At 35.8% G+C, this 24,727-nt stretch overlaps 1 protein-coding gene across 2 annotated transcripts in view; it reads left to right on the forward strand.

Moving 5' to 3' along the window:
* LOC140165131 (membrane-associated phosphatidylinositol transfer protein 2-like) overlaps positions 1 to 5,807 on the forward strand; it is a 104,614-nt gene extending 98,807 nt beyond the window's left edge. For both annotated transcript variants that reach the window (XM_072188566.1, XM_072188565.1), the window contains 3 exons: positions 1,042 to 1,225; positions 3,722 to 3,850; positions 4,511 to 5,807. In XM_072188566.1, the coding sequence (XP_072044667.1) occupies positions 1,042 to 1,225; positions 3,722 to 3,850; positions 4,511 to 4,750 (553 nt within the window). In that variant the 3' untranslated portion in view covers positions 4,751 to 5,807. The remainder of the gene's footprint in view (positions 1 to 1,041; positions 1,226 to 3,721; positions 3,851 to 4,510) is intronic.
* Positions 5,808 to 24,727: the final 18,920 nt, after the last annotated feature.

Genomic DNA, 24,727 nt, shown 5'->3' on the forward strand with positions numbered 1-24,727 from the left:
TTTACATTGTTTACTTAATTACATATGTAAAAAATGTCCAAATACTAGTCATCTATCCCCATCTGAGTGTTTGTATTCTATATTTTATTATATGTTAGTGCGCCCTCACTTTATTGCTGTAAATGCACAGTGATGCCAACGCTGCGCCTTTGGGCTACAATCGGGCTACTTGGCGATCACGTGCCGCTACTCAAAAAAGCATGCCGCTACTTGCCTAAAATTGGGCTACTTTTGACAGTACCGGGCCGCGGCAGTAATTTGATGTATTTTCCTTTCAATTTAGCCGATTTATAAAGGTTTTGAGTCTTTAAAGCTCCAAATTGCAATTACAATGGGTTTTGTGACCATTTATTGATTGGTCAGTAACTTCCTAGTAATTAAGTACCGGAAGTTAAAAAGTCAAGTGCTTTTCTTGGAAGCTTAAAAAATTGGGCTACTTGAGAATCCTTTACCGCAGCCTGGCGAGTCAATGCGCCGCGCCTTGGCGCTGAAAAGTTTTGGCAACGCTGTAAATGCATGTTAATCGAAATGGCTGGTACACTCAAAATGGTTGGTATAATCCCCGGGGTATAATCCCAATAACATCTTGATATCTAAACTGTTTAAAACATGAATGAAGTAGTATACTGGTTGTCCCAAAAAGATTTTAAAACTCGGATGATGAATAATTTTAGAAAAACAGTGAAACCTATAATAAACTGTTCCATAAAAAGGAATAATCAAGCTTTAATATAAACCTTATTCCACTTCAATCAGTGATCTAGAACAAAAGTTTTGCTTCGTCCAACAAATGGGTTTCCCTGTTTTTCTGAATTTATTCTCCATTTGATCGAGTGTGAAGATTGTTGGGACAACTTGAAGTATAACATTCTACAATTTGAAAAATCACTAGGTGTGTGCTTATGGGGTACTAAAAAGGGGTATAAGTTGTGACCTAATTATCTATTGGCCCTAACCAACAACAGTTTGGCCTCATTCATATAGTAAATTATTTATGACCCATATGCAATAAAATATATTGATATATTTTGTTCTTCATAGACACTGGCAAGAGTTGAACTACCTTATCATATATGTGACAGCTCGTCCGAGCATGCAGAAACAGAAGGTTGTAGCATGGCTTGCACAGCATAATTTTCCACACGGGATGGTTTTCTTCTCAGACGGGATATCCACGGATCCACTCCGTCAGAAGGCTGGCTACTTAAGAGGTTTTATTGATCAGGTAAGGCCAAATTTTTTTTGTGTAAAATTGCAAGATTTGAAAAAAAGAAATGCAGAATTTTTTATATTTCAAAAAAAAAAAAAAAAAAAAAGTAAGTTTTTCCGGAAAATTTTGGCGAAAATCAGATTTTTTTCTCAAAATATCATGAAAAAAGTCGTGAATCAAAATTTTAAAAACAAAATCGCATTTCGCATTCGTTATCAAACCACTCGTGAGCTTTGAGACAAACCTTTATTTTTTTTTGCCTAAACAGACTTGTTGTGTGAATAAAAGTTATGAGTCATGCCCATATCATATACTAACAGTACAGCGATTAAGAGACAAAATGGGCTATTCCAGTTGAAATTCATACACCTCTCTATGGAAGACATGACCTTAATCTTTGACACAGGGGGTATAGATTTCAAATGGAGTCACCATTCACACCCCTTGTGTGGAAGATAAGGATCATATCTTCCATAGGGGGTGTATGGCATTAAGCTGGAATAGCCCAATGCAGGTGATCAATTTGCTGGTTGTGGAAGTGATTGTATAAATGGGCTATTCCATGTAAAATCCACACTCCTGTGGAAGATTTTGGAATTATCTTCCACAGGAGGATAATGTTTTTCAAATATAACTGGTTAATGTTAATCACTTTGAAACCCACACTCCCCCTGTATTATGGCTTTACCTATATATTCCACAACTGGAGTAAGTATTTCAAATGGAAGTTACCCAAATGTCTATTCTAAACAAAACTCATACTCCCTCTGTGGAAGACTTTTGGTAAATCTTCCACAGGGGTAGTGTGGATTTTTAAATGGAATAGCCCAATATATGCTACCATGCAATCATTGCTAGTGTCTGTGCATTGTGTGTCTCTTAAGCTGACATGAATTCAAATGGTAGCAATTTGACGCTGGTGCGCTATTGACTTCTGATCAGTTTGTTAACTAACCACTTTATCCATAGAGCTAGCAGATGTATGCAAAAAATGTCACCAAAAATGCTACACTTGTTGCGACTGCTTAGTATGATAAGTCCCAGTGAATGTCTGGATTATTTCAAGGTCTAATTCATACACTCTTAGATAGCGAGAACCAATCAAGCAAACTTTTCGGGCGTGTCATTTTTCTTGCTGCATTTATACTTGCTTGTATTTTCCAACATTTTTAGTGACAATTTTATTATAAAAATAGCAAAAATCATGAGATTTTTTGTCCTGCGGGGCTCGTGCATTAGACGCATGAACAAGTATTTTGTACAATTTCACTCCCAACAAGTACAGACTTGACATTTAATATGGAATACTTTTTCGCAAAATTCCAAGACTGACCTGGTAGAGGTCTGCATAAACGGCACGGTCTAAATATTAATTGGGGTATGTCGGGAGATGGTGTAAAATAACTGTTTGACAGAAAATGTGCTTTCCATTAGTTTACATTATGGCGCTCACAATGAAGTGAATTAGCCTAAAATGGCGGATTTAAGGAGATTGAATTTGATCTTTGTTGGGGTAAAATTTCGGCATTTGAGCAACATTATTCTGATGTTATCAAATTTATTGAGGTTTGAGGCGATTTTACTGAACCTAAATACCAATAAGTGTTCGTCAGAACTGAAATGCACCTGTCATTTACCAGTTTTTAAAGTGGGAGGAGCTTTAAAAAATATGGCTCTTAAAAGTGGTACGCACTCAGAAAGTTTGAATGGTTCCCTGGGGGAAAATGTTATAAAGTTTCTGTACACAAAGAAACAGTGTGAGTTCATTGAACAACCAGGAATCCGCACAGTTGTTTTTGTACCGTTAGTTTATAACATTTGACCCCAATGGGGCATTCAGACTTTGTGAGTACGTACAGCTTTTAAGAGCCCTATTTTTAAGCTCCTCCCCTGTTCAAAAACTTGGTACGCTGTAAGTGTATTTTAGCTGTAATGAATGCCAGTTGCTGACGAAGTTTAAGAAATATCACCTCAAACTCCTCTAAATTTGATAACAACAGAACCATGTTGCATAAAGTCCGAAATTGTGTCCCCCACAAAGCTCAAATTCAGACTCCCTAAATCCGCCATTTTAGGCAAATTCTCTACATCATGAGCACCATAATGTAAACGTATGGAAAGCACACTTTCTATCAAACAATTGTTTTACACCATCTCCCGACACACCCCAATTAATATTTATCCTGTGCGGTCTATGCAGACTCCGTCCAGACCAGTCTTGGAATTTTGAGAAAAATATTCCATATTAAATGTCAAGTCTGTAATATGCATTTGTTAACCTTGTTCTGCATTTTGCATTATAGTGTTTTGCGGCGAAAGCATGCATTAGCACTTCATGTGTAAACCTTTGCGACTTTCACGCTTAAAGATACCAATATTATGCAGTGATATTGTTAAAGGAGCCCATGTGCTCCATTGGGCGAATCTTTATGGTATTCCAAATGTGCTGCGTTACAGAAGTTGAAAAAAAAAATTGTATAGTAAATGATGTGATTTGTTTTTCCTTTTCAGAGTAAGGTAGTGATCCATGCTGCATACGGTTCCAGTAAAGACATCTGGGTATACTCATCCATTGGACTGACCCCATCACAAATATATATTGTCGGAAAAGTTTCCAAGAAATACCAGAATCAAGCACAGGTAATAACGCTTATATGGATTATTTTCCCACTGTAACTGTAAAAACGTTCATTTCTCCTGATTGAAATGATGTAATGCACACTGATGCCTAGAATATATGCAATTTATATTATCTAGAATGATACGATATTTGATTTGACATAATTTGGCTGCTTTGTGCTATTAGTGAAGAAATTTATGTGTGAAAACAATATTTAAGAATTATGGTCAAAATTGGCCTGAGCAGTGGACCTGTTGCCAGAAAGAAGAAAGAAACAGTTAGATTTCAAGACCTAGCCGTGTTACGGCTATGTACAAATTTGAGGCTCTTTTGAAAGAAATTGGAATATTTTTAAATTTTGAACCTGTGTGATTGACCTTTGACATTTAATACTTTTTGTGTCGTAGATAGTAGAGGCTCGATATTTTTTTAAATCCTTGTGACAAGATGGATAGTTTGATATGCATTTTACAGTAATGCAAGCCTTTTTATTTTTGATCCCAGTATAATGGATTTTTCCCCTCCTGGAGTTAGCCCACACTGGGACTGATTCTGCTCTTGTGGTCACTGTAAACCTTAAATATGACCCTACCAGCGGACTAGTGCATCTGTAGCCAAATAGGCCAGTAGAACTTCAAAAAAAAAATCAAGGCCTGATTGATATTTTATTTTCTCAACAGGTTTTGAGTGGAGGCTATGCTGCTCACTTAGACTTTTTGTCGCAGGACACTATGTCAACCCCAGCCAACCGTAGAATCGTATTCCGTAAGGGTTGTTTTAGCCTGCCAGGTACTTCAAGACATCGGCCGCCAAAGACTCCAGTGTCGCGGACAACCTCGTACGGATTTACTACATCTGGTGGTAACACAACGCCAACATTGACAAGGTCACAGCAGGGGTCAGTGAAATTTGCTGAATGAAGGAGGGTGTCGGGCTGTGTATAGCAGCTTTGAAGCAAAGAAGCACTGCTATGTGTGATGGCGCACCTGCATGGAGTCCTATGTGAAGAATATCAGCATACGGTGTATACACATGCAACGTAATAGTATGGACTTAGCAGCAGGTTGGTGCAAGTGGAGTTGGACGATGCCATTATCCTTGAGCTCATGTCGGCTCGAAGCCGTATTACATCGCTGTAAAAGAAATTTATTATAGGATAACATTAAGGAAAGAATGGTTTGAAAGTACATCAAACAATGAATTTTATTGTTCTTGTGAAAATACAATCATTTGTTGCCAATTTTGTTTTTGTTGTTAATCAGTATTTCAAATTGCAGCTTTGAATCAAGATTGGTTAATAAGGTCTGTAAATGTGAAGAAAAAGACGTGTTTGTTTTTATATTTATTTTTATGTATATATGAATAGTGTGTAAGAATAGGACTTGTTTTAGCAGCTTCAATGAAGCGTACAAGGATATCGGCTCATTACAGTACGAACCAAGCACAACATTGTATTATGCAACAGTCTAATTATATAATTTGTTCCACCGCACTGTTGGTAGCTATAATCATGCACATCATAACTTTTTTCTATATCCACACAGTAACTCAAGATAACTCACCTACTTTGTGGAAACTGGGCTATTCCAGTTAAAATCCATACACCCCCTATGGAAGACATGACCTTAATTTTCCACACAGGGAGTGTGAATTTCAAATGGGGTCACCCATTCAGTGTCATCTGCTCCAAAATGGGTTATTCCAGTTGAAATCCATAGACCCCCTATGGAAGACTTGACCTTAATATTCCACACAGGGAGTGTGAATTTCAAATTGGGGGGGGGTACCTAAATGGGTGACTCCATTTGAAATCTGCACCCCCTTTGTGGGAGATTAAGGTTGTGTCATCCATAGGGGGTGTATGTTTGCAACTGGAATAGCCAATTGGTATATGAGGTACAATATGTTGTGAATTTGTTATGTTATGGTGGGCATAGCCAGGGTTTTCTTAATACATTTGGGTGTATTCCTAATACATTTAGGTGTATTCCTAATTCATATGGGTGTATTCATAATACACTTGGGTGTTTTCCTAATACATTTGGGTGTATTCCTTATACATTTAGGTGTATTCCTAATACATTTGGGTGTATTCCTAATACATTTGGGTGTATTCCTAATACATTTGGGTGTAAAGCCACAGAATGAAACACCAGATGTGAAAAGTTGTAGTCCAAATCATACCATTTAGTCCTACTATGTAGCCTATTGTAGGACAAATTGGGTGGCCTAGGATGAAATCAGACATTGATTGTAATATTATCCATGTGCTTAATATTGCCAAGAGATCTATTTTGATTGGTTACTGAGATGACTATATAACTAGCCAATCAGAGGCATTGTATGAAAGTCAGTAGTGCCCATGGGGGTTAAGATTTTAAAGGACATCTCTCTTGGAATAGCTATAGAAAACCATTCATACACTACCCCTAAACCCTAACCTGAAACACAGGATGCTGAGGGTAAGAGTGCCCCCTGACAAAACATGAAAGAAACAATTGCCCCTCTAACAAAAAATGAAAGAGAAAATCAGGAGGGCAAAGAAAAGGAAAAGGGGCATGGAGCCTAGTGTAAACTACAAAAATGTGCGCGCACATTGTACAGATAAAGCCCTTTCCATCCTGATAATGGTCGAAAATAGTGTAAAATACCACATTTTTGCATGCTATGCGTGCACATCATACCAGTAAAGCCTTTTTTGGAAGCATACGTACAATCTCTATGTATTATATGATGCAAGTGAAATTTTTTTTTTGCCCCCCCCCCCCCCCACCAAAAATTCTGGCTACGCCCCTGCTGAGCTTGTATACTGTAGATTCTTATTTTGTTTTGTTTTTGCTCTGTTTATTATTTAATTTTCACAATTGCCGCCTGTGGCCCGATTTATTTCATTCTTGTCATACTGTTAAGACAGTGATTCATATTGGGCGGATAATGAGGTATTGAATGTCATACTTGTTAGAAATTGCATAATATCAAGGATTTCTTTTCATGAAGGGGCACCCGTAATGAAGGAAGGGTCCAATTTGGAAGAATAAATCTGGATTGAACTTACTCAAAAAAATATGAAAAATATATTGAGTGCTACTTTTAGGTAAACTGATAACCTACTGGTGTGTATAATTCTAGGGGGGGGGGGGGGTGCCACTCTGTGCAAAAGGTTAGGTACCTGCACCTGTGTGCTTCTGATATGGGTCTTTTTTCATGGTGCTACTCTATGGATGGGTATTGTTTTGTGAAATGTGTCTGTACTAATGGGTCATTTGTTGGGACTATACTACAGACTACAATGTAATGTGGATGGGTCATTTATTTTTTGTTAGATTTGACTATACAAGTGGTTGTTTTGTGTTGGTTGCTACCACTATGGCAAAGTAAAAAAATCTTTTTAATATGTGGTGTGATCAAGCAAAATCAGTCTGAAGTCGGGCATATTCAATTTTCAGTTTTTTTACATGATTGTATAAAGCATTTGCACAGCTACATTTGACAGAAAACCCCATTGAAATTGATCTGTGTTTCCAAAACAATATGCAACAAAAGAACTATATCTTAAAATCAATATATCCGACTTCCGACTGATTTTGCTTGATCACATCACATATGTGAATGGGTAATTTTTGAAGGCTACTATATGAATGAATATGTACAATTTGCTGCCATAGATTTGGGTCGATTGTATCATATTTGTACAATTTGCTACTATAGAATCGGATCAATTTTTTTTACCCACTAATGGCTGGAGTATACCTGGACAAGCTCATATTTGATGCCATGGTGGTAGAGCATTGTCTTACATGTTCTATAATTATGTATATTGCACACAAAAAGTATTTATACACTTAAGGGCTGGGGTATGAACGTTTGGACAGTATTTATTTTGGGACATTAGAGCACATCAGACATATCGAATTGCATTTTGAATACGAAGAATGTCATTCTGATATCAAATAACTTTGATTTTTTGAAATTCGCAATGTAAATACACATTTTATTTCAAATGATTAAAATTGATATTTTTGATATTTAACAGTACTCGAAGTAAACTTTAAAAAAATGATGATTTATACTTAAAGTGTACATGTAGGTGGGATGAAAAGTTAACGATCAATTGAAAATTTTGACCTTTTATTGAAGATATGGATTTTTTCCCAAAACACCAAAAAATTAGGTCTTTTGGGAAAAAAATCCATATCTTCAATATGAAAGGTCAAAATTTTCAATTGACCGTCGGCTTTTCCTACCTGCTACATACACTTTAAGAATATATCATTAGATTTATATAATTTACTCGAGGACTGTTATATATCAAAATTTGAAAAATATCAAATTTTATAATTTGTCATAAAATTTGTATTATATTGTGATTTTCAAAAAATTAAAATTATTTGATATCAGAAAGACATGCTTCGTATTCAGAATGCAATTCGATAGGTCCGAGGTGTTCTCATGTCCCACAAAAAATACTGTCGAAACGCAATAAACGCTCATTCTAGATCCCTTAAACCAAAGATCTTAAAGACACTAAACCTAATTTACCGAATCAAATAGTTGATAGATGAAGAATTTCCCAACTTATACCATTTTGTATGAAGAAAGAGAGCATTTCAAAAATGACAAAGATTTAAATAGACTTTGCTCTCAAAACACATTCAGTATGTGCACAGCGATTGAGTCTTGATTTGTCACACTGTAATGAGCCAGATACAAAGGCCATTGGGAATCATCTTAAAAGAAGAATTATCCCCAAATGCTCTCTTTTTCCATTTTGTTTGGAATAACTTGAGGGAATAAGTCGCATCATGCCGAATGATGTTAAAATATGCAGAACAAAAAGTACTACTCATCTATTGCTCACTTGGTAATTTAGGTTTAGTGTCTTTAACCCTAACAGGACCGTATACTACAAAATACTACTTGATTATGCGATGCAATCGCCCTAAGTGATATATAGGCACGGTTTCGCTGGCCAGCGAAGCCCAAGACCCGTGGCAAAGTGTCGCCGACCCAGTGCTTGGCATGCAAGGGGTCTCGGGTTAGAATCCCACCCAGAGCAAACAACTTCTTTCTTTGTTTTCTCTCTTTATTCCTTCCTTTCCCTTCCTGTAGCCGGTTAGGGTTAAGATATTGCTTTTTTAAGTGTACAGATACTTTTGGTGTGCAGTAAAGTTCTCTGTATATATCATTTTGCCGTATTTATTCATCACTTACATGTTCGAGCACATGTATATTGTATAGAAATCTGAAAATAAAATCATTTTTGTACACTGTCTAAAGCTATTTTCAGGATTAGACTGTATTTTTGACAGATATGACAACTGGCCAGACCTCGCAGAATTTTAAAATTTTCACTTGCCCATCGGGCAAGTGAATGTAGAAATCCACTAGCTGGACTTGACATTTTACTTGCCCTGCTCTTTGTCCACACCCTTACTCACTGAAACCGTGTGAAGCGGTATGATATGGTAGTCAAGGTAGACAAGGTGTAGCATTCAGTACAAGGTATTTTAAGGAGCGCCTTAAACATGCATAAGTTAGCATAACCATATCTGTCATTTTATATCTAGCAGCTCGCAGGACTGGCATTCAGTGTATGTGATTGCCCGACATCAAATTTTGGCTGTCCCAGGCTGCAGGGGATTCTGTGAGGCCTGCAACTATGATGTTATAATATAATTTGACAATTAAAAAAGTATTAAGTATCCAATCAGCATAAATAAGGGGACATTCAATATTTACACCAGGAGGAGTGGGAGTTAAACAAAATCAGAACATTTTGTGGTTCACCCTCTTATCCGCTTAGAATTTTCAGATTCGACCCATGTTTCCTCCTTTTCTCCATTTAAAATTTAACATTCCTTCAAGACAAAATTCAGATTCCTCCTTAAGACCCCCACTCCCCCAAAAAAATTTGAATTCCCACCTTAAAATTCCCCACTGCCCCCTGGCATACATATTGAACTTGGCCCTAAGTGATTGTTTTTGCATACCAAATTTCATAATGACATGACTTGTAGTAACTATTTATACACTGATGGTTAAGGACCAATGGGCTATTCCAGATGAAATCCATACACCCCCTATGGAAGATGTGACCTTAATCTCCCACACTGAGGTGTAGATTTTAAATGGGGTTACCTGAATGGGTGACTCCATTTGTAATTCACACTCCCTGTGTGGAAGATTAAGGTTGTGTGTTTCACAGGGGTATATGGCTTTTAACTGGAATAGCCTAATAATTGCATCTTTAAAAGGTGTGTTTTTATTCAAATTTTGTCAATCATTACTGACAGTATACATTGTATATAATACTACATATCAGACTGCTGTATAGTTGACAATTTATTGCCTTTAGCTTTGTTCGTAGGGTGTAATATGTTGTGAAAGTATTTTTTTTTTGAGAACTATTTATTTATGAGAGCATTGAAGAGATATACATTCATTTAATTTTGACACCCAAAATGTAAGATAAAGTTATCAATATTTGGAAAGAATACAAAAGTAGTTTAACCATCAAGCCAGGCGGCATAGGAAGCGCAACACATGACGTACGAGGCTGGCGAAGATACAGGGCTGACAGCCCCATTCAAAATACACGGTTAGCAATTACAAATGGAAAATTAACATACTTGCAGTGGGGTACTTTGTCGAACCCCGACGGTTTTAGAGTAAGATAATTTTGCTTTGACACCACATAACAAATTTAGAATTGTTTGTGAAGATTTCATGATTATGTGTTAATCCAATGGCGACCTCAAAATTGGCGATATCGCTTCCATCACCGCCTGCATCAAGCCATGTTTAGTTCAGGCCATGTTAAGCCAATCTATTCTCAAATGAATGAAAACAAAGCGAACCTGTATAAATGTAATGGGAGTGTCATTTGATGAAATGAGGTGATGTATCATGTTGCAAAGGATTCTGGGAAGGGTAAAGTATCTTCTCAGGACTTTAGTCATGTTTTTCTGGAACGGATCACAAATGCTCGCAGGTCAGATGCATACATCAGCTTGATATTGTACCCACCAAAGAAATAATAAGTGTTGCTTGTAATTACAATAAAATTGTAAGTACATCGTGCTCTGAATTGATGGAAATTTACATTTTCAGATTAATTCATTTTCATACTGGGAATGTGCACACGTTTGCAAGTTTGTCATAAAGATATACATTGCTATTTTGTATTTAATAAGACATATATAAGACATATTAAAGTATTGACCCTATGGGCACTACCAGCTGAATAATCAGCCTCTAAGAACTATTTTGATTGGTTACAAAGAGGGCTATGCCATGTAATGAGCCAATCAGAGATATGGTGAGAATGTCCAGTAGGGCTGGAGGGACTAAAAGTGCTAAGAGATCCAAAGCTCTATTTTGATTGGTTGTTCAGATTATTATATGATGCAATTAACCAATCATGGGCTCTGTAAGAGAAAAAGTAGTGACCATGTTTTTTTTTGTTTAAATCAACAGAGCTGTTCACCCACCAACCTGTTAGCAGATACAATGCAAAACAAGAACAGTCTGGAGTGCAAATAAGTTCTGTTTTTGTATGTTTATCACCAATGAATGTATTGAAGCTGAAAAGAACCATTTTCAGTAACTTGATGTAGAGAGAGTTTGAATTCCACAGAGTTCCTTGTCCCCAGGAACAGAGAACTACAATACCAAGATAAGATAATTTGCCTTTCTTGACACAAAGGAAACAAATGAGGTGAAGAAGATAGCAGTATTTTGTGTGCTACTGATCATTTTGTGTGGAAACACCATTTTCAAGTTTTTAAAGGAATTAATCAAATGGTTCACTGGTGCATTACCGAGAAATTTATTTATGCAACTTCATTTTGAAGTGGTATTTTGTAGAATGTTTATTTCATTTACATCTGGTATCAAAAAGAAAGTTGTGGGGTGATGAAAAATCATGCACTTTGGACCAAAATGACAACTTATATCAAGCCTTGGGATCAGCTTTATAGAACCCATACCATTCCTCTTGTGTATCAGCTTTATTTGTCTCAATGTTTGGGTGCAAACACCGCTAAGACATGTTCCCATCCAACCCAATTCCTAACTTCTTGCTTGTATTTATTGGTTCAGATCAAAGTGCACACTCAAATTTAGAAGCTACTCGCAGGCAAGTATCTTGTGGTTTGTTTGTTACGGATCATAATCTTTGTAATGGAATTAAATGATGAGTACCGTATTTCGTCAAATAGTCGCCCCCCTCAAATAAACGCCCCCACCACTTTTTTCAACCAAGATGTTTCAAAAATGCCGATATTTCCATGCTATCTTGTGTAGTAAGCTTACCAAGTTGCGCACATGGTCGATAATAGCGTCAATAATTGGCGAAAATCTGGATCAGAAACCCGGAAGTGAGCCAGAAGTCAGTGTTTCTAGTTCATAGTTCGTCATTTTAGCGTGTGTTTTTAGTTTACCTAATGATTTTAACGGGAATTATCGATCTAAAATTGACCTTGAATAAACGCCCCCCCTTGGGAAAATGTAACGCTCCCGGGCGTTTATTTGATGAAATACGGTATGTATTTAAATTCTTTGTAAAATTGGAGCACTGGCAAGAAATATACGTTAGAATGCAACACTAAAATAATTCAAATAGTTATTACAGAAGAAGTGAAAAAGTGAACATGTTAAATAAATTTTCACTATGGGTTTCAATGATATTGACAAAAAGGTTGCATATATTTATATTTTTTATTTGCATAGGACATATTTTAGCATAAATGTTTTAGCACCGATGTATAACTTGAAAACATTTGTACAGTTTTGATATAATATTCAACACTATATTTGACTACCATTATTATTATAAATCAAGGACAGAGTCCTTAATAAATCATATAAGAATATGCTGTTGAATTTTACAGAATTATAATAAGCAAGAACAAAAAAACTAATCACGAAGTTATTTTTCAAGCGAATTTTTGTACAACATATAAGTAAACGTTGGTCTAAAATGTAGTCAGTTTTCGCAAGGATACTTTTTGTAATTTTAAGCATTTAATGCTTCATAATGACATTTGTGACAGACGGACATAACTAAACCCCTGAGCACTACCTGCCGATCTAACATTGCCTCTGATTGGTCAATTACATGATATCTTCACTTTAATCACCAATCAGAATGGAGCTTTGCAAATAATTCACCCCAATTTTTTTGCGTGGTGAAATTATTCTAACAATGGTGCTGATTGGTCGAATTTATAATGAAAACTTCTTTTTGGCCAATCGGCAGGTAGTGCTCATGGGGTTAATGATAAAAGATTTACCATGTAAATTGTACTTTAAGCACCAATCTTGTTGAATAGACTTCATTTTGAATAAATTTATAACAAATAGAATAGATATTGCAAAGAGATGACCATACATTTAAGCTATTCCGTTTGAGATCTATGCACCCCCTATGGAAGACATGACTTTAAGCATCTACTCAGGGGGTGTAGATTTTAAATGGAGTCACCTATTAAGGTACCATTTGAAATTCACACTCCCTGTTGTTTAGAAGATTAAGATCATGTCTTGGGGTGGATAGAATTAAACTGTAATAGCCCAGTTTGGTAAGCTTATATTATAGCAATCAAATTGAAATGTTCCTAGTATGTATAACAGTAGAGATACAGCACACACCAAAGTCTTATAATTGTCATACGTGTATGTGTTACTGTGAATCTTTCTGTTAAATTTTGTAGTGCAAATATAAATCAAAATCTATTTCAATCCCTTTTGAAAGATTTTGGGGTATTCCAGTTGAAATCCACATTTTACCCCCATACGCTGGCGAAGTGACATCATAATCGGATTAACTACCATAGTAATAGCTGAATACAATTTTTGAATAGATCGGTCTGCCCTACAGCAGGTTGCACTCATCACCTGTCTTCAATCATTTAATAGTTTGAATATAATACCGCTCTTTTCAAAGAGACTAATCTTACAGGTGCAAGTGATTAGCATTTCTTTGACATCTATGGTTCAATGCATCGGTACCGCATGAATGTTGTAGTGTGTGGCGATATAGTCAAGATTGTATTCATCTATTGCCATGGTAGTTAATCCGATTAACTACGCCACTGCCAGTGTATGGAAGACATGACCTAAGGTCATGTCTTCCATAGGGGGAGTATGGCTTTCAACTGCAATAGTCCTTTGTGATATCTTTCCAATTTGTTGAAAGTTTTACAAATTTGCTCTCATAACAAATATATTTATGGAGCCGGAGAAAAATTCTCCATTCTCTCAGATTTACTAAAACCAAAAATAAATTGTTTTTTTAGTAAAATGAAAATATGTATATTTCTGGTACCTATGAGGCTTGGTTATAAATATTCTGAAAAAAAAATGGATAAATTTGTTAATAAATGTATAAAGGTAACAGTATAAACCACCTACCATGCACATGACATGAATTATAAGCCATTGAAAGAGGTGGGCATAGAGGCATGTAGAATTTGATGATCATGGGACCATTAGTATCACAGCCTACTACAGACTAATCACCAACAGCCAAAGTCCTTGTGCTTTGTATGCTGTGTATTCTTGCATATTCATGAGGGCTGCTCATTCATGTCTAACAAATCATGCCAGTGTTGTGTGCCTTTGCGTTATGCGGTAGAGCATTGCGTGTCTTCGCGTTTTAGACCATAAAAATATGCGGTATGAGCGTAGCATGTTTGTCTGTCGCACTTCATGGAACGATCAGCCCTTATTAAGGGCAGAGTAATGGGAGAGAACATGGACCTTTTCGAGCATCATTATTTCTGAATTGTATGTCCAAAGTATATAAAACTATACATTTTTGGAAAGGAAATGAGTCAAGGAATCCCATGGTGACGTCAGATTTGTTCAAAAATCTCAAGTTTTTGAAAAAATTACAAAATTCACTTTTTACCCCAATTTTTTGTGACAACTTAGAAAAAAATCCGTTCGGAGTAAAAAAAATTCAGTTAGCTTTTCATGAAGAAGAGACATGAACTTAGGGAAGGTTTTTTTATTTTTTTGAAATTCGTCTCTTTTTTGAAATATTGAAAAAAAACATGTGAAAAAAGCCATTTTGTCACTCTATTAAGCTTAAAATTGCACATAATGGTGTATATTTTTGTTTAAAACAAATATTTTGAAAAAATGAAAAACCTTCCCTAGACTTTGATGTACTCTAAAGGTTAGTGCAAAAGTTTACCCTTTGCTTGCATATTTTTCGAGTTATCTTGTCACAAAAATCGCATAATATTGTCAAAAGTGAACTCTGAGAAATCGACGTTTTAGTAAAAAAATGTCAAAATTATGCACAAAAAGGCCTCAAATTTTAAAACGGTAAGAATTTCGCACTTGTAAAAGCTGCATCTGGTGCATGGTCTAAATATGCATCTTTTTGCACCAATGAATCTATAATGTCTGCTTTCAGTGCGCCAAAATTCAAAATAATTAAAAAATCTAAGTGGCATTTTGACTCTGACTGCAAATTTTTGTTTTGTTTACACCACATTTGCTGGCGTTAACAACATACCGAATGCGCCTTGACTGCGTTGGACATACGCAGCAGAGTTGAGCAGCGTCACACTGACGCGAATCGCAGCAGTAATCACAATATTTCGCATTCGCAAGCATTTCTGACTCATTATTTCCGCCAATTTACTAAGCTGTCTTGAGCCATGTGACTTTTTAGAGTTGAAAAGAGTGAAATAAATCAAGCAAAAATACGAATAAATATTAGCAAGTTGTATTTTATCAGTTTCAAGTGAAAGAATACATCTTAGTGTTGATAAATATCAAAAAATCTCAAATTCGGTCGTGGACGAATGTGTCTTCCATTACTCTGGCCTTAAGGTGAATAGTCTGTAGTAGTCTGTGATTGGTATAATGGTCTAATACTCTTGCCATTGGGATCATGAGCAATCTGAGGTATACCTGATGATATTTTGGCTATAGATATTCTGTTTGGTATATGCACTGCAATGAAGCCAGGTTTCTTCAGCTTATAATTAGCAACAATTATTTGGTTTTTGGTACTGCGCTTGTCAATAAAGTCCCAACTTACGCCCGTGTATGTTGTGCATTGTGTAATGCGTGACTGATGCACGCTTAAGTAAATTTACACAAACGTTAGTTGGGACTTTATTGATGCATGCAGTAATAAAAACAGAATAATTTTCTCCTATTATAAGCCAAACAATCTTTAGTGTAGTAGCCCAAATGGTCAAGATATGCTAAATTTTTGTATTTTCATATTTTAAAAACCCCACGAATCAAGCAAATGTAGTTGCCAAGTTAGAGACTTTGTAAGAAACAAAGTTCTTGGTTAAGTGTGCATCTCTAATTTATACTTTGCATTTTTGGACTGATTGGGATCAGATCAAGTCATTAATAAAGTAATTAATTAAAACTGGCTGGTAGCCAATAAATACCAGTGATTTTTAAAATGACTCCAATCCACTCAGATGAAGTCTTAAAAGGCAAACCCCTTGAGGGATTCTTCAATGAACACTTGAAAGACTTTGTTGACTGCAGACAACAAGTTCCAAATTTTCTTCAAAAATGTGAAAATTGTACATTTTCATGACCATATTTGGAATTAGTATGAAAAATGCATTAAAATGAGTATAAACAAGCCCAATATTGGTTCAGGGGTTCTTTGAGATAGCTCTCCGTATTTTGGGAAAATAGCCCCAAACTAGAGAGACTTTTTATGGTGAAGGTTATGGCCAGCATGCAGAGCATTAAGACCACAGATTAACTTTTTAGCATTTCATTGTTGGGCAGGAAAAACTTCCTATGTGCTTGTGGCCCTTGAACATGTTTAAAACAAAACTGCCAATAGGTTACATAGGAGGTTTTGCTTTAAACATGTTCAGGGGCCAATGACACATAGGAGGTTTTTCCTGCCCAACGATGATTTGGATAATGAGGATTCAAACAAAATCCCATATATTAAATGCTGACTGCTTGGAGCTTAATAAGGTTAACCTTTGTTTAACCTTTGTATTTAACCTTGGCAGGGGATGCCAGTGGCTTTGCCGGAATAAGTGTGTGAATTTTGGCTGTAAAGCCTCAAAATGGGATGAAATTAATAAAAGTGCAGAAATTTGTAGTAACAAAAAGTTAGAAATCAGGCATCAAACTGGCATCCCTGCAACTTTTTTGTGCTCCAGCAGTCTATTTTCAGTTTGTACCCACAATGGGTGACAAATCTCGCAGGAGGAAAGTGCAATATACTTAGTTAATATGTTTGGTGTGTGGTGAGAAAATTGGGCTTTGATGCTGGTTGAATCTTTCTCAGAGGGTGTATGAAATTCAAATAGAGCTGCCTAATGTGTTCATTCCATTTGAAATTCATACTCCCCTTGTGGAAGATAGTTCTATAATTTTCCACAGGAGTAGTGTGAATTTTAAATAGAATAGGCCATATGTCTGTTACCAGAACGGTCATATCCGTCAATACACGCTTTTTCAATGGGAAATGAACTTTGCTGCTTGGATGATGTCACGATGAGGTTAGCATTTATTCCGTATTGAAAAGCGTGTACTGATGGATATGCAGTCGACCGGCCTCCTGTTACTGTTATAAAGACAATCATTTTATGAAAAAAAAACACACTTATGATGATACACTTGAATCAAAATCTATAGTAAATGTATGTTTGTATAAAATCTGGTGTGCTTTATATTTATTATATTTATAATTTGTAGTAAACAAATATATTAAGGGATGATTTAACAGGCCAACTGCTTGAAAATTGATGTAAGTATTCATCTATAGATGCTGGTTATTTGGTTGGTGCAATTGTATCATGTGACCATTTGGTTGGTGCATGTATCATGTGACCATTTGGTAAGCATGGGTATGAAAGTCGTATGTACAAACAAATGCTCTTTGGTAATTCATGCATGCATACTCAGAGTTAGCCTAGTATCAAGACATGGACATACAGTTTAGTGAATTACAGCTGTCTGATCTCCCAATGAAGTCTTGGCATGAGTGGGCATTGGTATATGTATCTATCAAAACTAGAAAATTGATATCAAAAACAATTGAATACCTGAGCGGAAGAAGGGCCCAACTCCATCAACACTATTTTGAGATATTAACAAAAAACACAATATTTGGAAAAGTTTTAAGAGACTATACTGTTTTCATCTTCAGGGACCTTTAGTACCGGTACATGAACATACATTATAGCATACATGTGGAATGATATATGTTGATAAGCATTAAAACAAGTAATTTTTGGTAGACATTGAGCAATGAAAAACATGATGGTATTTCCAATCATGAAGTATAAACCAAAGAGGGTTTTCAACAATAAATAGTCAGTGATATGCCACCAGTCGCTTGTTCAGTTTGTCTGGTAATAATATTCATATATTTTAGTTTATTTTTGTTGACCTATCTGTATTGAAAGTTAATATTTTTATATAATTTAACAGTTTAATTGGGCTATTCCATTTGAAATCTACACAGTCTTAAAGATTACATTGCTATCTGTATCCCAGTTGCACCACTATCCCAGAAAAGATATTTTACGCTTCCCATAATGCATTGCTCCCATTTCAATTGTCTGATTGGCTGATAGTGACAAAATGTACTTCAATGAACAGAGTACATCCAGATCTGGCAACCTATATAGATGTTTAGTTCTTGACTATCTGCCCATGTTTAGCTAGTCCATTCTCAAAATAAAAATAATGGAACCTGTATAAAGTAATGGGAGTGTCATTTGATGAAATGAGGTGATGTATCATGTTGCAAAGGATTCTATGAAGGGTAAGATATTTTCTCTACCACTATCCTATGTTCAATTTATCTGGAATTTCCCACTTTTTAATGTTAAATTCCAGCTAAAAGAACTGGAATTGTGTCCAGATACAATATTTTTATGGGAATATTTTTGCGTCAGGAATGGCTTAAACTATCAAATATGTGTACATCCATATCAAAACGATGCACTTGTCGGCTGCTACATGTGTCTCATTTTACATAATACCTAGGATTAAATACCAGACTCATATCAAGTGACTTAAAAGTCACTTGATTTAGGAATACAGAGAACATATTCCTAAATCTATGTGACTTGGGGATGATTTGAAGTGACCTCCACTTGAGATGAGTCTGGTATTTATTCCTAGCTTTTGTGTGAAATGAGACGCATGTAGCAGCCGACAAGTGCATCATTTTGATATGGATGTACACATATGATTGGATTTCTTACATCTTTGTGCGGGGAGGGGGGTAATTTCAAATGGAATAGCCCATTGCTACTCAGTGGATCCTGTATATTGTGCTTTCAATTTGTTGCAACTTTGTGAATGTTTGTTGAGTTGTTAATCAACTCAACATTGTGTTATACCTTGGCAGACTTGTAGTTTGATAAATAATAGAGAAAATAACATCCAGTATTTCATGACCTACTGCTCATAGAATGCTAAGCGAGCCAACACATTTATAGGCAAACATTAGTGATACAATCTGGTGTCTTTTTAAGCTGACTCTACAAAGGAATGTATGCAGAATTATTATTTTATTTTTATTTTATTCATTTGGCAACAAACATCAAAAATAGAAAATAACATAAAGGAGGCCTCCTGAGCTGCCAGGGAGCACTGAAAAGCACAGGAAAGCACTGTCGCCAAAAGTGCTCAGCAAACTCAGCAAACCTCAAAATAAGTTTACACAAAAGTTATATACAATTTAACACAAGAGACAAGAAAAAAAATGGCTACGATGATGGAAAAAATTGAAGTTGAAGATAAGAGATGTTGTTTAGAAAAGCCCTGAGTTGTTTTTTAAATGTGGTAAAGGTGCACGTGACAAGTGAATTTCTGATATCATTATTTATATTTGACCATATGGCTGGAAAATTGGCTATTTTTGCTACTGTGTTCCAATATATTGGATTTTCTTGTAGGTCATGGAGTAACCTCGATATGCCTCTATCAAAATGATGTTGAAATATGCAGTTGTAATACTGTAATGGAATCTATTGGTGAAACGTTGGTGACTCCATTTGAAATTTGTATCCCCTGTGTGGGAGATTAAAGGGCATTTCGTGATCCACAGCCTCATCCCCCACTTTTCCAAAAAAAAAGTTGAGATTTTTACACCACTGGATACCTCTGGCTACATAATGTTTATGTACCAAATATTTCTTGCAGATTAATTCGTTTAGCAAAGATATCGTGAAATTTGAATTTCGTTCTGGTGCACCAGAACGAAATTACAACACATTGTCTATGGAGCAGTGTAATACACATAATCATGCATAACTCGCAAACGCAAAATCGGAATCAACTGAAATTTTGGAAATAAGCTTTTTTCGTGGATATCTACTGAAAAATGTAATAAAAAGAGGATGCTAGGATCACGAAATCCTCCTTTAAGATCATGTCTTCCATATAGGGGTTTGTAAATTTCAACTCTAATAGCCTGTTTCAAATTGATATTTGTAAGATACATGATGAACAAGTAGGGGATTAATATTGATACTACAAGTCTGCATCAAGATGCCAAATATTTTATACAGATTATTGTGTGTTGTTTATCAGCAGGTTTCATAGAACACTTTCTTTGCACTAATTTTCACAAAAGCAAATTCTATTTATGTAAATGTGTGAACAATGTTTTTTAAAATGATGAAATATATAGTGATATTTCAAAATAAGGTATAAAGATGTACTTGATATATATGGATATGGTGACTTGTACATCATGTTGTATAAAATATAAAAAACAGCACTGAAGTCTGCTGTAGCAAATATGGAAATAAAAGATGTTTTATGTCTATGTAAAATATGCTTTGTGTCCTCTGGCTTTCACTCAGATATAGACAGTTGGCAGAGTGGGTCTGAAATGCACCTCTAAAAAGGAAATAATATTGTGACAATAGGCAATTTGGCCCCATTTTGGAAGAACTTTTATTTGATGTGAGTGTTTGGGTGAGCGAGGCGAGCTGGAATTTTTTTTTGAGTTGGTTCCAAAGGCATGAGCAATTTATAAATCACTGAAAATCACACTATTTTGGGCAAAAAGGAACTTTATTGTACACAAATGTTCACATCTCCCAGATTATACTTTCCCTCATTGCCCTGGAAAAAAACCCAATCCTGATATGGCCACTGTTGGAGTGATGACCTTTCTTACCTCCCTGAGCACTACCTGTCTCTGATTGGTCAATTATATGATATCTTCACTTTAATCACCAATCAGAATGGAGCTTTGCAAATAATTCAGCCCAATTTGTTTGCGTCATGATATTATTCTAACAATGTTGCTGATTGGTCCAATCGATAATGAAAACTTCTTTTTGGCCAATCGGCAGGTAGTTCTCATGGGGTTAATAAGTGGTCTGATTGTAACACATGGTGTTTTCAATTTCACATTGAGGAACATCATCTAAACATTTTTATTCTTGCGTTCAATTGCTCCAGCAATTTGGATTTGATAATGGCGTTCTGAGAAAATATCGGAGCTTTCACTTGTCAATTGGGTCACACACCTTCAAAACATCAATATGATCAAACTTCAAACTATACAATACTATACATCCGTACCGTGCAGAACATCAGTTTCAAATTACGCGCCCTTAGTAAATAGCAATCATCAACACGTGAATACCTTTTCAGCGTATATACAATGCAGCTGAACTGGAATAAATGGTACTTGAGTGACCCTCATTAAACGAGGGTGATCGCAATAAAGTCCTGTGCTAATGTAAGTAATACTAATTTTAGGTGTAGCAGTTACGAGAGAAGAAGCATGCTAAAATGTTTCTGATTATGTAAGATGTGTGTCCCTCTAGAAAAGGATCAACAATATGGTGACCTACATGAGTATCCTTAAACGACCTTCGTTTTAGATCATTGAGAACATCTACTTTGAATCAGTTGACAAGAGACTGTCCGAAGTATAGCTGATAATTTTATCGCGAAGGAGTCATAATTGATCCTCAAAGATTGCTCTTGTCATAAATCTCATGAAAAGTTTCACAGTTTGTTCCTAAGAGAAAGAACGTTTCACGATTGAATGTCAGTAAAATAATGATCATTTAAAGATACCAATTGCAATATTTCTAAACTCCCGATTTCTCAAGCAGTAGATAGTAACATTAATCCACGAGAAAGAAATAAAGATGATCTGACAGATTAATATAACAATAGCTGGAACACGGAATTGCAAATGCTCTTTCACAAAGTAACATAACTAATGTTGGGATCCATACAATGTCCATGCTAATAGTTATAAGAAGGAATGTGTGGATTCCTTTGTTGTTTGCTGATGGTTGATTGTGAACATTGCCTCCATAACGCGCCAATTCTCGAGCTATTCGCCGAGCTTGGGTTTGTGCAACGCAAAGCAATTTCAATACCATTAGAGTTATAACAATCATTGGTAAAACCGTGAAAACTGAGAAATAAATAACGAAAAGCGAATTGTCAGAGTCTTGGTAATCGTGAACACAGATTCCAAAACGGGCATCAAAGTCGACCAATTGAGCAGTGTCCTCATACTGTGACGGTGTCAATGGCGTTAAGCAAAGAAAGACACCAAACCAAAACAAAATTATGGTACCGATACTTATTCTGGTACGTGTAAGTGTTACAATGGATGCATAACGTAGAGGCCACGTACACGCAATAACACGTTCTCCGTTTATAACTACAAGTATGAAAAGATCCATAAAAGGAACTATTTCGATCAGATTAGAATGCATTATGCAAATTAGTTTGTTGTTAATCAAATTCCCAGGTACTGAAAATACTACCATTGGAAGAAGTACAAGAACAGCAAAACATAAATCAGTGACGTTCAAAGATATGAGTAAAAAGCGAGTTACGTCGTGGATATTTTTCATTTGTTTTAAAACGACAATGCTTATTGCGTTTGTGAAGATGGTAAATATTGACAAAAAGGCGAAGATTGTAGCTCGTGTCCAAGCAAACAATGGAGATACGGAATCTGCTGAACTCTGCCAAGTTTGGTTTACTAAATCTGTAGAACTCTTCATCTCTGGTCTAGAATAGTCGGCTGTTGTGAAATACCTGGCCAAACTCTTCACATAACCACGTATATTATGAACCTCTCTGTGTATTATTTTGTTTTCACACGAACATATCGATTGATTTTGGTGCAAAAATTATTACCTTATCCAAGACTCGTGCAGACCATTAATAGTAGCATTTGTGATTACTAGTATGAAAATATCCACTATTTCGCTCAGATTAGAATGTCTTGTGCAAATTAGTCTGTTGTTAACGTGCAAGACATTTTAGAGTCATTTCAAAGCTAATGATTGAATTTCTCATAGTCTGGAATCGAAGAACTTTACAGTATAGAACACAATCACTGTGTATGTTCGAATTTTTGAGAATCGCATTAGTCGATCGTTTTCTTAAAAGCATTTAAATAGTCAAAGCGCTGCTTGCCAATATGTTTATCAAAATGAATCGAAGGTTGTAAAAGTAATATCTTAATATATAAGGTTGTAAGATTAATATCTTAATACAAGGTTGCAGATAGCATATAATCAAAATTAAAAGCTTTTTGAATTACATGTAGATGCATGTCTATTAAACACTAATGGTAAAGTAATGTGACTTTTGTAGAATATTATTTACACTCAAAGAAACTCACCAATTTTAGTCAATTGTGAAGGCAGTCTGATTTTACCTCTGCTTGAATACTTCCCAACGCTACAATAAGACGAGAGGAAGTAATGCGCGATGCGGTGGAAAGATTAATGTGTCAGGACTTTGGTAGTGTTTCAGGATCTCTTGTTTGAAGGATTTGGTTTCTTCTATATTGATCAGGTTTAGTGGGATTTGATCCCAGTCAAGTACCCGTAGTGACGACTTTGAGTCTTTTAAACATTTCAAACCCTTTGAAGCTTGAAACCATCACTTGGGCAATGGTTGATCGTCAAATCTCAGAAGCGTTTTAAAAACAGTATAAGCTTTAATGCAAAACTCGGCCCAACCCGGTTGGGTTCTTGTACACCACATAGACCAATTGTGTAACTGTCTAAAATCCATGTGACATTAGGACAAAATGCACGACTCCTTTGCTTTGTGTACCACCAACAAGGAGAAACATGCCAAACTAAACGTTGCAAAGACACTCATGTTTGTGTGTTAAGGTTAGGAACTATTTTAAACTGTTGTTTTTCCAATTCTAGACCTGGACAATACCAACAGATATCATACTAATATACACATATATTTTTGTAGCTATTTTTAAACATGGATTTGCCTTTCTTTATCAAAATTTTCATCTTTTCTGCCTTTTTGTAGTAATTTTGATTCCATAAATTGTATATTTTTGTGCAAATTGAGGGCAATTTTTACAAATATTTTAAGTTTAATTTCGACATTGTCCTATTGAACTATTTGTTACTCACTTGTGTGATGTTTTAATGTCATTAGACAAGTGTTAAAAAGGGGTAAAGATGCAAACAAGATTAAAGATTAACAACGCCATCAGTGTTCAACTTTGCTTAAAATGAAAACAGTTCTACATGCTATCAAACAACCGTGATGACCTTTGTGAATGGAGCCACAATGGGCCATTCACGAAGGAAACAGATACCACAGACGAAACTACCAACTTGTAACTTATACGCTCATTTCGTGGTGGCAGGTCACATAGTGTTAAACTTGCTTAAAATGAAAACAGTTCTACATGCTATCAAACAACCGTGATGACCTTTGTGAATGGAGCCACAATGGGCCATTCACGAAGGAAACAGATACCACAGACGAAACTACCAACTTGTAACTTATACGCTCATTTCGTGGTGGCAGGTCACATAGTGTTAAACTTGCTTAAAATGAAAACAGTTCTACATGCTATCAAACAACCGTGATGACCTTTGTGAATGGAGCCACAA

This window comes from Amphiura filiformis, chromosome 11, assembly GCF_039555335.1.
Source record: "Amphiura filiformis chromosome 11, Afil_fr2py, whole genome shotgun sequence".
NCBI classification, from domain to species: domain Eukaryota; kingdom Metazoa; phylum Echinodermata; class Ophiuroidea; order Amphilepidida; family Amphiuridae; genus Amphiura; species Amphiura filiformis.